Genomic DNA, 13,994 nt, shown 5'->3' with positions numbered 1-13,994 from the left:
TGGCCTGAGTGAAATGCCAGACTCGTCGACGCTGAGGAGTCTCTCTGAGAATGGTCAGAGAGATGTCCACTTTAACAAGCACATGATCAGATGAGCCGATTGGAGCAGAAGAAGAGCAGCAGACATTTTCAGGGAAGTTAGTCATAACCAAGTCCAGAAGAGAAGATGCTCCGTTGACTGAGATCCGGTCGGGAAATTGACAGATTGTGTCAGTCCCAGTGAGTCACAGAAGTCCTTTGCTGAAGAGCCATGGCTGGTGAGAGAGGTACCCACACCCAACCAGCTGGCATGGTGACAATTGAAATCACCACATATGATGAAGAGAGAGTTGGGATGGGTAGATAGAAGTTGGTCCATATTATCAGACAGCGAGATGTAGATGGAGTCATCACTGTTTGGTGGACGGTACAACACACATATGAACAAAAGGTGGGAGCGAAGGGGAAGCCATAGCCAAAGGTATTCCTGGAGGTGAGGTGGAGAGAGGGCAGTGCAGGGCGAGTGAGGAAGAGTTTTTTTTTTAAAGATAGCAACCCCACCTCCAGGACGAGGCTCAGGTCTATCATACCGGAGGAGGGAGTAACCTGGGAGAGACACCAAGGAATCAGAGACATCATGAAGGAGGAAAGTTTCTGTTAAGCAGATCATGTCTGGTTTGTCAGAAGCAACCTGTATGGAGAGATCAGTCAAGTTTGAGTGAAGGCCTGGATGTTTGAGGTCCATACTGTTAAAGAAGAGGAAGGGGGAGCATCTGATACAGAACAGGGGTGGGGGGGGGGGGGTGGGAGCAGTAGGGTAAGATGTGGAAGAGGAGGAAGAGGTCGGGAGAGCTGTTGAAGGTGTGTCAGAGATTTCAGAATAGCTTGGAGAAAGGGAAGAATGGGGCGGACAAAAGGTTTGATGGTGATTGGGTGAGGTGCAGTGAGGTGTTATTTGAGGAGGGGGAAGAGTGAGGCAGAAGGTTGAGGGAGATGAAGGTGAAAGTTTGAAGGGGGAAGAAGCGGGGAGGACGCTTTGAGGAGGAGGAGTGAGAGGGGAGTATGGACTGTAACAAGCCCTTTTGTGTGTTGGTGTGGGCTTTAACAAGTCCTGTCTGTAATCAAGTCAGGTGAGTGATTGGAAATTTCGATTTGAACAAATCTATTCTCCTTTTTTAAATCTCTTTACTGGATTAACTTAAATTGATGTGTATTAATTCACGATGAACACGCTAAATGCTGGAAGCTTTGACTTTGAACAATGCAGATGTTTGTCAATAATTAGTTTAATCGAGGAAATTTTGGCATTAGAAGGACATTTGTCCCATCATGCTCATCCCATATTCACACCCCCATCACTGCACTACAGATAACCAATAAGCAAGGCAATTGAGCCATGATTCGAGAATACAATGGCCTTCTCCTTTTTGAGAGATGCTGTGGGGTCTATTAACGTCCACGACCAAAAGGCACATGAGAAGGATGGCATCGCACCCCCTTCTGAAAAAGATTCCATTCGAACGTTTTTGTGTGTTTTTTACTCGTAGCTTCTGTCAGAACCCAATGGGAGTGGAGCCCAATCCGGATAGGTCGATGGTGAGCACGCTACCAAAAGAGATACTTTGACTCTTGAGGCATTTTTCTTTCGCCAAAAAAGGTGGACGGAGGTTATGTTTTCACCCCATTTGCCTGTCAGCAGCAGGATGTCTCAAAAAGTCATGGACGGATTATGACAAAGCTAGGTGAATCCGTTGGTTCGGTGACAATATAGAAAGAAATATAGGGCAAAAATATAAAATTGTCATGTAGAAAATTGGGCAAAATGGAGAAGATTGTCATGGGTCCCTAGCAGGGAAAAGCCTTAAAATGCCTGTTGTTGTTGTTGTGTTGGTGACAAAAACGAACTGATTAGATTTTGGTTCAAGTCCGAATGCAGATCCGGCCTATCAGTGGGATAGAAAACATAAACTGTTCAGCCTGGCGGAGGTATGCGCTCTACCTAGTGTCGTTTTAGTTGTGATTGCGTTGATCAGGCCTAGGGTTATGAATATTAACAGCCAAATCCTCCTTCCTTCAAAGAACCACCACATCCAACTTGTTCAATGGAGATATCCATCAATTATTGCATCAAAAACATTGTTGGGAAGATGGTGGAGTTTTAATTGTAGGCCATGTCACTTTAGCTTCATCTGGACTGCACAGACACATGGTTTCACCCACAAATGAAGTGATCTGGATTAGTCCACATGCATTATGGCCATTGTTGGGTGTCCGAGCGTGATTATTGTGCCGTATTCGTTAATTATTCCAAATTGATAGGCTTTGGATATTTCCTTCCTTTACAAATTATAATTGTCGATTCCTTGGATGGTAAACTGTTTGGTTGGTCTACTGAGCGATCGATGCGCTTACCATCGAACGTCCTTTGTGCCATTTCCTCACCTCTAATGTCCTGTTGTCAATATGAGGTCAGGTGTTATAATTACGTGTGTATCGGTTCGTTTCAGGGCATGGGACTGGTATTGTCAAGAACGCTCTGTGAATATAACAGGTCGGTATGTGTGGAAGTGCTCCTTCATTTGTTTCCTCCCTTTTGTCCCATTTTCTTTTTCATCACTTGCGGAATCTCGGTTGGTTAGTGTCGGTGTGTGTGGCCTGGGCATCAGATGATTTGAGGAAACCTTGATTAAGTTCCAAACCTCATCCTTTATATGACACTCATATGCATGTTCAAAAAGGCTGAGTGGGTGTGTGGCCATTTCCCTCTCCGTGCTTCAAGCCTTCCTGATAATTTGAGGTTTGAGTTATTATTCCAGGTTGAACATGTTGATGCATCTCTGGTTCGTGTTTGGCTTTTTAGGCATTACAAGTCCAAGGAAGATGAAGCTCAAGGTGGAATCTTCTCCACCATTACAAACATTGTGGGTTTGTGCATGTATTTGACAACATGGGAAATGATTGGGGTTTTTTTGGTTGAGTGACGATGAATAGTCGTTGACTTCACTCGGAGCATTTCTCTCATCCGGTGCCCCATGTGACCAGGTTGGAAACATGTTTATAGGTGAAGCTGAAGAGAAACTTTCTCCACGGTGAGCATTTCGATCGCTCCCGAATCGCTTGATGTGATTTGTCTTGTACGGAATTTTTGAGTATTTTGCTTCTAATTTTCATTTCTTCTTCAAGCTGTTTATAAAGTTATTTATTATTGGGTCAGGCTGACAGGATGGCCTTGAGATAACAGTCGCCTCAACTGTCCAGTGTGGGTCGTCCCACTGTTTCATAGGCAAGGAAATTCATCAGTGTGTGCCACCCCTGGATGGATGTTAAAGGGGCGTCCCGTGTGCCAGCATTCGTTGGTGGATCTTTAAAGATCACACGGCGTCCTTCCTGACGAGTAGGCATGCTATTGTCAGCATCATGAAAAAATTACTAATTCTTGGCAAAACCAGCAGGGGGCACTGCATCAGCGGCGCAGCCACGCTCCCAGGAAGGGAGCAAACCAACAGCCATAGACTGCACACAAAAAGATGCATATTATGGGGTGTAAGGCTCATGGAGGAGCTGTTGTATAAAAATGGTGCACACACATACAAACCAAGACATTCAATGATGACAGACAAACTCCCCTGGCCCCATAAGACTCTCTAACTGTCCCATCACCCCCATGGCATGCGAACCAAGATGGGGTTTATCCATACCCCAATACCCCATTCTCTGAATACTGAGTGTCGACAGAGGAAGCAACAGTTGTACCATTTTTATTGTTTCTATGACTCAGTGCGGGGTCGGGTTCGAACCTCCAACTACAATACCACAGTGTGTGATTATTGATTTGTTACCGATTTGATTTGCTTGTAACCAGTTTGGTTTGTCTTTGTTTATTTTGCATTTTGTGCAAATTGCATTGGCAGCATTTTTTTTTTTTTTTTTTTTTTTTTTAAATAAACAAGCCGTACATTTAGAGTTGAGGCCTAGTTATTTTTGGAGGATGACGGTGAGGGATGATGCTGTAAAACACCTACCATGTTCCAACGCTTTTACTTTTTGTCATTTTGACCTTTTCAAAGGCAATTGGCAGTGTGGACGTTTTTCTCCGTATAATCCAGTTTTGTGATTAATGTCCGGGCAGAAACTGATTAATTGCCTGAAGGGAAAATGGCTTTTAGCATTTTTAACCCTTTGCACCCACGGATCGTCCGGTTTCAATTTACTCTTTAACGCAAGGGTATCTTGTGTGTTTATCAATGTATACTATCATTGATCAATGTGTGGTATTAAATTAAATCAAGACCTTTTGGAACGGAAAAGGTGGCACTATTAGATGATCGTACTATGGGTATTTGTCATTTGTCCGATCAGGCTTAATGAGAGTTATAAGCTGGCTGTCTTGTGTACATCAACAAGTGTTTTGTAATCATGTTTGTAACAAATTTTGTTGTAACAATGAAGTTGTAATTTGTTGTAACAAATTTTTTTTTCTCCAGCACCAATGAATCGCTTCTTCTGGCGTTGTACGAGGCAGTCCATCTGAACAGGAACTTCATTGCAGTGCTGGCACATGTAAGTGCTTCGCTATTTTACTTTCCCTCTGAACTGCCAGTGATGGAGATAGAGAGGATCTCCGCATGGAGGAAAACCCCCATTGGTGCAGAATGATAGAGGATCTCCGCAGGGAATCAAAACCCCGAAGGTGGAGAGGGAGAGGATCACCGCAACGAATAAGAAAACCACACGGGGGGTAGAATGACATATTGTACGTTTTTGATAATTTCGTTTTAAGTTTCAACTATTAAATTAAATCGTGTGGAAATACATCTGGTGTTGAATATCAGTCAAAACTCCACTCACACCCAAAACGATCTTGTGTTCAAAAGACCATCTATTAATTAGTGGGACCTGCACGTGCATCCCATCGTGGAATGAGATTGTCGCGATGCTAAGGAAAAGGGATAAATGAAGAATGTACAACATTCTATTTGAATCTAAACCTTTTAAGAAACTTCAAGAATATTGATGGGATACCGTTAAGGTGGGGTGACCCTTTTGATTTTGTCCAACTTCTGATAAATGAAAAGATTTTGAAAGTGCCAAAAACTCAACTTTTGTTCTGCAGTGTTCAAGAATGTAATTCAATTGAAATAAATATTTTGTCAGAAATTATATGTTAAAGGTGATTGTGGCTTCAAAGGCCGTATAAAAAAATGTCAGGCATTTACTGCTGTTGACGCGCACTGCCTTTTACACCACCTTATTTAACACGTCACATTAGTTTTTCGTGCCTGTTGCTTGTGTCCTCTGACCTTAAAAACAGGAAGTTTCCTGTTTGGAATGATTTTCAATTTTGTTTGTCTGCCAGACAGGCAAAGAGAGTGAAAAAAAATAATAAATCTCGCTCCTCTCTGTGCATGTGCGATCAGGACAAATTCAGTCAAAGTACTACTCAACAACAGGTTTGTTTTCCGATTCGTGTTCAAAATATAACATTCAATAAAAATTGAGTTGCTCCTTGATCATAAACTAACGATTAAACAGGGCAGACAGATAAGTGAATCAATTGCTTAACCCTACTTTTCCCTATGTGTGCGTGGGGTAATTACAAATTGCCTTTAGTCGAAGTTCGTGAAAGCTTTCTGATGGAACCGATCACTCCAGTTAGACTACACAAGAAAGTGGGAATGATTAGGTCCATTAAAGAAGAAAAATTTGGAATAAATATCTATATACAGTATATCTATCTATAATTCCAGTAATCTCTGTCTGTACGTTTGTACGTTTGTCTGTGACCGCTGTTTCTCGACAACCACGGGTCCGATATACTTTTAACTTGCCAGGTATATTGCTGGGGACCCGAGGATGTGCCTTTTCAAGGTTTCATATTAATCGGACAATTACTTACCGAGCTATGTCCAAAAAACGATTCAACCAATCAGAGAGCTTGCAGAGGGCTTTGCGAATGGACCAAACCATTCATGTAAATAGAGGGGGGGGTTCTGTGGTCGTTGCGAATGGACCAAACCATTCACATCGAATCATCGAATCACATCGAATGGACCAAACCGTTCGCTTTGGACCAAACCATTGCATGTAAATAGAGGGGGGGGGGGTTCTGTGGTCGTTGCGAATGGACCAAACCATTCATGTAAATAGAGGGGGGGGGGGGGTTCTGTGGTCGTTACTGCCACGTGGTTTCAAAGTTTTTTTTTGTTGTTGTTGTTTGCACGCATGTTTTTTTGCACCCACGTACGGGCACGCCCTAGGATGTTTACACACACACACCCCTACACAAATTTTTTTTTTTTTTTTTTTTTTGGCAAGGAACGGGCACCCACGTACGGGCACGTCCTAGCTTATATATAGTACGGGCATGCCCTAGTATATATAAATGCAAGTTACCTGATTGTCTGATCAGGGTAAACGTCGTAACCACAGCACGTACTATGCTGAATGATACCTCAAGTAAGAGCTCACGAATAAGAGCTCTTGCATCGAGACAGTGCATGTGGAGGTTTAAAATTGTTGCTCTCCTCGCCTGAGGAGAGGGCATTGCATTTGAGTCGGTTTGTCTGTTTGTTTCTGTTTGTCCACACAGAATAAATATGATTTTCCCTCCAAGGCTGTGCCAAATTAAACTCCTATTTAAATTTGATTTTAAATTTGCTTTTGAAAATTTTGGCCTCACGTGCCCAATAACTGCAGCTGCAGGTAACAACCCCTTCCTCGGATTCTTATGCCCCTCCCTGCAGCTGTTCCAAATTTATTATGGGGACCAGCTTTTCCAAGGCTCTATTCCCTGACACTTCCATAATCAGAGTCCAGCTCGGGGCCATAACACCCCCCCCCCCCCCCCCCCCACCCAACTGGGAATTCATTTTCGTAGCCTCTGGTGCCCATATGTGGCTCGTGGTGAGGGTCCCCTTGGTCATCTTAATCTCGGCATGGAGATGCTTAATGGACCGACTCACCTTTTCCCTCAGAATCTTTTGGACTCGAGCAACCTCTCCTTTGATGGTATTGTCCCAGGTCTCCAGTTCCTCCTGCATCAAATCACTCACCCTTTCATCAGTCATTTGGGGCTCCACAGGCCTTTACCAATAAACACCTGCTCCTGTTCTGTTACATGGGCTTCCAACCCCTTTACCTCCTCAGCCAATTCAACCCGCTGTTGTTTGAAGAGTCCCCATTCCTCTACCTGTTGTCGCATTCTGGCATCTACACGGCCCCGATAACCTTCCATGTCGTCATTTACTTTATCAATTCTGATATTAGTGGCCCCTATTCTTTCTTCCAACTTTTCCCCCATTCGGACAGCCTGGGTCTCGGTCCTCTTCTATTTTTAATGTAAATTCCTCCCTTTTTGATTCAAATTCTACTACCATTACCTACTCCATCTCCCTGAATTTCGTCTCTAATTTGACCCCGAGTTCACCCAGCCTGTCCGTAATTTGACTATCCATTTTCCCCTCTATTTTATCAAATCGTTCCCCCAGCTCTTGTGTTATTTCCTCAATTTTTCTCTCAAATTGTTCATTCATCTCCCTTATCTCATTCCCTTGTTCACTCATTTGTTTGTTCATTCCCTCTATCTTTCCCTCCAATACATCAATTTTATTTTCCATTCCCTTAATTTGTCCCTTCAATTCTCCCTTCAATCGATCAATTTTGTTTTCCAATCACTCACTCTGAGCATTCATTTTCTCACTCATTCCCTTCATATCTCCCTTCAATTGTTCACCCTCGGCCTTCATTTCATTCATTGTATTCAATATTTGCAACAACACCGGGTCAGACATCGCAGCCGTTCCAGGTCCCGACATTCTGGGGGAGGGGGTTCGAACGCTCAGGACGGGGGAGGTTCCACTCCTGTCCTCTAACCCCTCTATCTCCGGCTCACTTCCATACTCTTCGGGATCCCCAACCCGCTCGGCCATCTCACTCGCTCGTGCGTATTTTTACCTCAGAAATGGATATTTTTTCATTTTTAGAAAACGTGATGTTGCTCTTCATACACCAATTGCTACAAAATGTGGACACCCCGGTACTACGATTAGTTTTTATTCCAAATGCTGAGCGCAATTTGCCCTCAGCGGGTGTCGAACTCGCAACCTTCAGACACTGAGTGTTTGAGGTTTGCATCCCAAACTCCTGACACCAAATGTCGTGTTCCTGGTGATTAAAATCTTCCAAGGAAACAGATTTCCGAACGAGTTTTAACTCTGAAGCGTTCACTCAAAATATAGCAGAGAATACGTGTGGGGAGAAGAGACCGAAGAGCGCTTACCTTCACGGATCCCACCGGCAGTCCTCAAACCTGCAAAAATTAATTCAACCCACACAGGTTTAAAATGTACAAGAAAATGCCGGCTTTATAAACCAAAATGCCAGTAACAAAGAAAATGCACGATTAATGAAACTATTTGCCTAAATTGGATCGCCCCCACACACAGACTCATATACAGACAAAGGATAAAATAATTGGAAAATAAATATGTATTCCTGTGTAGCACTTAGCTCTTAGCTGCACTTGAATCTCATAATTCTGCGAACGGGCCCCGGAGGTCCATGCGGAGAAACGCGCATTGGCGCAAAGTCAGTGCGTGGGAAATAGGCATTGGCGTGCGCAGCTCAACCACTCCGGCCGCCGAGCACGATTCGAGCAACCCTCGCTCGTCCTCGTGTTCTTTATACAGCACCGCAGCCTCTCGGCGCACCCAGTCGCCGCACTGCCAGCACCAACGAGCCAAAAAAAGGACAATGCGGCCGCTCGAACCGTTCGCCCGGACCAAGAAAAGATAATGAAAAGCACGGATGCGTCCGTCTTCCCCGAACACCAGGACTCGAGCAAGGACGTGCGGTGCGAAAGGGAAACAATGCGACTGCACGCTCTAAAATATATCACCAAGAGTGGGAACCAAGAGGATGTCACCGCTGAGATAGCTAAAATGCGACCGTTCGCTATGGGATCCAGAATCGGAAGGGAAAATGTCCGCCGTTCCAATTGTTTTGTCCACGGGGCTGACGTCATCCGTTCCTGCTTCACCAATCCCATAGTCCCATCTTACCAGTCTTTGTGCCAATGTAATCCTGGTCCAAACACTGCCCCTCAGTGTGTGGCTCACAGCACTGCCTTTGCCTGTGCGCTCACCAAGTCGGTGTTATCAGCGGTAGCGCTTGATGCCTCGTTTCCGGTTGGTTTTTAATTGGTGTGATTAATGGCCGATTTCTTACGAGATGCGTGTGGTGCAGTGTCGTAATGAACACAGGAAAACATTACAGAGGCAATTACAAACAGGGAATTAGATACCCATAATCCCTCGCTAATTAACAAGCTCCACCCCTCTGTTGGGGACGAAGATACAAGCTTACCCGACATCCGGTCTGCACAAATTTCCTACTTATGATACATCGAGGTTTCTTCTTCTTCATGACAGTTGGAGCACACTACCTATGCAATCTGCCTGGACGAAGGTATTGCGTATCCCCTACAAATGTAACAATATCATGTTATATATCGCTTTTCACGCAATCTCTCAATGGTGAAGAATCACTTAAAAATTAAATAATTCTTGCAGCCGAATCCATATTCAGATCTTTACCAAAATGGAAACAATTAGTACTTTTCACATACACAACCTCTCCACCAAACTTTGTCCAAATCCATCCACAACTTTGAGATATCCTGCTATTTAACATTTTTGGCCATATCACTCAATAGTGAAGAATCACTTTAAAAATTATACTAGCTGGATCCGCATCCGGATCTTCACCAACATTGAATCAATTCTTCCTTGTCACACACACACACAACCTGTCCAACAAGTTTCGTCCAAATCCATCCATAACTTTTTGAGATATCCCGCTATGTATCGTTTTAGCCCTATCTCCCAATGGTGAAGAATCACAAAAAAAAATTAAATAATTCTCATATCCGAATCCATATTCAGATCTTCACCAAAATCGAAAATATTTGGCCTTGTCATAGACCCAACCTGTCCACCAAGTTTCATCCAAATCCGTCCACAACTTTTTGAGATATCCTGCTATGTATAGTTTCTGGCCCGATCTCCCAATGGTGAAGAATCACTTAAAAATTCTAGTAGCCGGATCCAAATTTGGATCTTCACCAAAATCTAATCATTTCGTCCTTGTCGCACATGCTACCTCTCTGCCAAATTTTGTCCGAATCCATCTACAACTTTTTGAACTATCTTATTCACAGACAGACAGACAGACGGACAGACAGGGATGAAAACATAACCTCCATCCACCTTTGGTGGCGGAGTTTTTTTTTTGTGTACTGAATCGAGGCTCGTGAAAGAGCTAACATTTATTTCACAAACAAATCAACCAGACAAACAAAATATATAAAAAGAGGGAGCGGAAGACAAGATGGGGAGAGAAGGGGAAGCACACAAACACAACATTTGAGAGCAGGGAGATGTGTGGGAGGGAGAGGGCTTGGGGGGAGGAGGCGTGGGAAGGGGGGTGGGGGGGTGTGAGAAGTATAAAACACAAGGACACCAAGGACTTCCAGGACAGAAGTTGGTATTTCAAAAAAGTGGATTTGGGGTGAAATTAGCGGGGGTAGAAAAGATCAAGGTTGGGTGGAGACCTGGAGGGTGGAGTGGATTGAAGAGAGTGAGGTAGTTTGTTCCAGAGGTGGGAGAAAAGAGGAATGAAGGAGTGAAGGTGAGCAGAGAGTCTTGATTTTGGCAGTTTAACCATTAGGGGGTTGCAGGCAGATCTTGTGCGACCTGCAGGAATATTTGGGGGACAGAGCCCAGAGAGAGCTGGGGGGGCAAGGCCAGAGAGGAGTCGGTACAAGACGGAAAGACCACCACCCTGCCTGCGGTGAGTGAGTGAAAGACCCTTGGAGTTAGCTTCATCGCGGGAGATTCCAATGATTCTGAACGCTTTGGTTTCAACAGCGTGAAGACGAGCTAGGTGTGAGGCAGGAGCACCAGCCCAGAGGGGAGAGCAGTATTCCATTGAGCTACGGATGAAAGCCTTGTATGTGGTGAGGAGCTCAGGTGTGCCAAGGAAGGACTTCGCACGACGGAGGATGCTCAGTCGGCGACTGGCTTTGGAGGCCAGATTTGAAATGTGGTTTTCCCAGGAAAGATCATGGCAGATACTGAGACCCAAAAGCTTGAGTGACAGAACTTCTTGGAGAGGATTATTCAGAAAGTGGATGGGAGGGTTGTCCAGTCAGTCTTTTCGGAGAGACATCATAAGAGTGTGAGATTTGTCAGGATTGAAAGACATGTTCCACTTGTTTGCCCAGTCTGTGATTTTGTCCAGGTCTGCAGAGAGTGAGGAGGCTGCAGACTGCCGATCTGAGGGATGAGGAATGGAGCGACAGAGCGTAGAGTCATCAGAAAAGACAGAGAGAATTTTCAAGAGAGTCAGAGAGATCATTGATGAAGACCAGAAAAAGCACAGGGCCCAGAACACTGCCTTGGGGAACTCCAGCCTGAACAGGAAGAGGAGATGAGAGAAACCCATTCAGGGCCACACGTTGACCGACTAGAGAGGAAGTCTGCCAGCCATGCGTTGAGATTTCCATGGATACCAAAGGAGGAGAGTTTGGTAAGCAGAGTGGGGTGCCAGACCGTATTGAAGGCACGTGATATGTCAAGGGAGACGGCTCTAATTTCTTGTTTGGCATTGAGCTTGAGGACCTCCATCCATTGTTGAGAAAGCAGAAGCAGCATGTCCAGAGTAGAGTGACCAGGTCTGAAACCAAATTGATGATCAGAGATCAAGCCATTGGAGAAGAGGAAATATTTCATATCTGAAGCAATGATGGATTCCATGACTTTGCTGATAATTGGGAGAAGGCTGATTGGTCTGTAGTTGCTGGGATCTGTTTTTGCACCTTTTTTGTGCAAAGCGGTGATGTTGGCTGATTTCCAAGCAGATGGCAGATGACCTTGAGCAAAAGAGAGGGTGAAGAGAGCAGAGAGAGGGAGTGAAAGAGCGGAATAACAGGATTTTAGGACCTGTGGGCTGATGCCGTCAGGTCCAGTTGCAGAATCAGAGTTGAGGGTTGACAGAAACTTTTCCACCTTGTCAGGAGGAAAGGACACGGAGTCCAGGAGCAGCTGGGTACGACTGGGTACGGTGGGTACAGAGAGGGATGGGTTTGGGACACAAGATTTAGAGGCAAACACAGAGTTGAGGCATTCAGCTTTTTCGCGTGCGGAGTCAGCCGTGTCGCCGTTTGAGGTGAGGGCGGGGATGGAGGGGGAACAAACACCAGAAACAGATTTGACCACCAATCAACTCATCTTTAAACTTTCCAATAACCTTTCTATTTCAATGTATAATCGTTGTCTTTTGTAATTCTTGTTAAAATGAATCTAAAATCTCTTCTCCCTTTAAATCATACAATTTATACGTCCAAGGAACTGTATCTAAAACATCAAAAACTTTAAAAAGTACATCAATCCATCTCTTTGTATAACCTTTCTCAAAGTGTTATTTTCAACGATATATTTTTCCTATATCACCAACCTTAAACTATGGCTTTATCAGATTGATCTCCTTTTTATATTCTAATTTTGCAAATGTTTCCGATGCTTTTGCTTTTGTTGAGGAATGGACTGTCTTATTTTGATCATTTACAATATCTCAAATAAAATATATCCATCTTTGATGTCTGAGTTCAGTATGTTTTTTTTATATAGTCTCTCTTTCCAAGTGTGAGTTAAACGCTCAATAACAACCGCCTTTCCTTCATTAAAGGTGCTGTAAAAAAGCAATACCGTTATCTTTAAGAAAGGTATTTAACATTTTAATATATTATGTTTTGTTATAGAACTCTGTTGGCTTCACTTGGGGTTGCCTGGTTTTGTTGAGTTGCCTGGTGTTGGCATAGCCTTGACTTAGCCTTGTTGGCTTTTGTTGAGTTGCCTTAGCCTGGTGTTGGCTTAGCGGTTGGGGCGCAGGCATGGGATCCTTGGATCCTGAGTTCGAATCCCGGTCGATCACTGAATTAACGCCAGGGGGGTTGACTCAGCCTGTCATCCTTCCGAGGTCGGCAAATTGAGTACCAGCTTGCTGGGATGAATGATCCAGGTGTGTACCCCGGTTTAGAATAGGTGCACCGTATCCCTGCGCATCGTAAGAGCGTGACCAAGGGTTGGCGTCAGGAAGGGCATCCGGCCATAAAAACATTGCCTCAAACAGGGAACCATGATTGTCATAGAGCCCGCAAGGCTAAACCCTGCTCTAGCGGGAAAATGGCCTTAAAACGATCATTCATTCATTCATGTTATAGAACTCTGTTTTCTCATCAGTCCATAACTTTCTTGGTTTTCTTATAGTACTACGAAATATCCCACTGAAGGTGAGCATAAGAGTATTACCTCTTGTTTTTCAAAGGAACAACCCACGCACATCTACTCAAAGCAATAACGGTTAAAGCAACTCCCTTGTCATTAAGATCAATTAAGTCAGTGGACCATATGTAATCAACCCCTTTGTAATAAATAAACCTTCCTTCCTTTTAAACTTCGGAACTATTGGCTTTTGTAATTCATCAGCTAAAAGCTTATTCGGTAAATGCTCTTCAGTCTTAATGACATCATTAGCTCTAGCACTTAAACGTTTTTTTGGATAACCAAGCCAAAGTCTCAATTTAACACTTGTCGTCATCTTCACGTTAAACCTACGAGGGAGAGACCCATGCTACGCACGGGTGGAAGGCCAGAAGCAAACAGGCAATGCAGATACGCGAATGCTAAAGCATGAAACCAATAAATTCCACATTCCTGTAGCACCTTCAGTCACACGTCAGACATGGACAGCAAGTTCGTGAAGGACTTCCATGAAAAACGTACCGGTTCGCAAACAAACAGGTACGTTCACGTATAGAAACATCGATCGTGGGACCGTGGTGAATCTGCATATGGCGATCCGCGAAGTTCACGTTCAGAAAGTAGAAACAATCACGGCATGTCATTATTCACTTGAACTCGATATCTCTTTTTTCATTCCAAACAACATAACTCCAAT

At 44.0% G+C, this 13,994-nt stretch overlaps 1 protein-coding gene across 2 annotated transcripts in view; it reads left to right on the top strand.

Annotated features, from left to right (window-relative positions):
* ARMH3 (armadillo like helical domain containing 3) overlaps positions 1-13,994 on the top strand; it is a 128,042-nt gene that overhangs the window by 43,532 nt on the left and 70,516 nt on the right. For both annotated transcript variants that reach the window (XM_078772521.1, XM_078772522.1), the window contains exons 9-12: positions 2,486-2,529; positions 2,839-2,899; positions 3,021-3,067; positions 4,463-4,538. In XM_078772521.1, coding sequence (XP_078628647.1) covers positions 2,486-2,529; positions 2,839-2,899; positions 3,021-3,067; positions 4,463-4,538 — 228 coding nt within the window. The remainder of the gene's footprint in view (positions 1-2,485; positions 2,530-2,838; positions 2,900-3,020; positions 3,068-4,462; positions 4,539-13,994) is intronic.

The sequence above is a fragment of the Myxine glutinosa genome, chromosome 2 (genome assembly GCF_964187855.1).
Source record: "Myxine glutinosa chromosome 2, kmMyxGlut1.1, whole genome shotgun sequence".
NCBI classification, from domain to species: Eukaryota; Metazoa; Chordata; class Myxini; order Myxiniformes; family Myxinidae; genus Myxine; species Myxine glutinosa.
The sequence above is the reverse complement of the archived record's forward strand: the minus strand, read 5'-3'. Positions and strand labels throughout refer to the sequence as shown.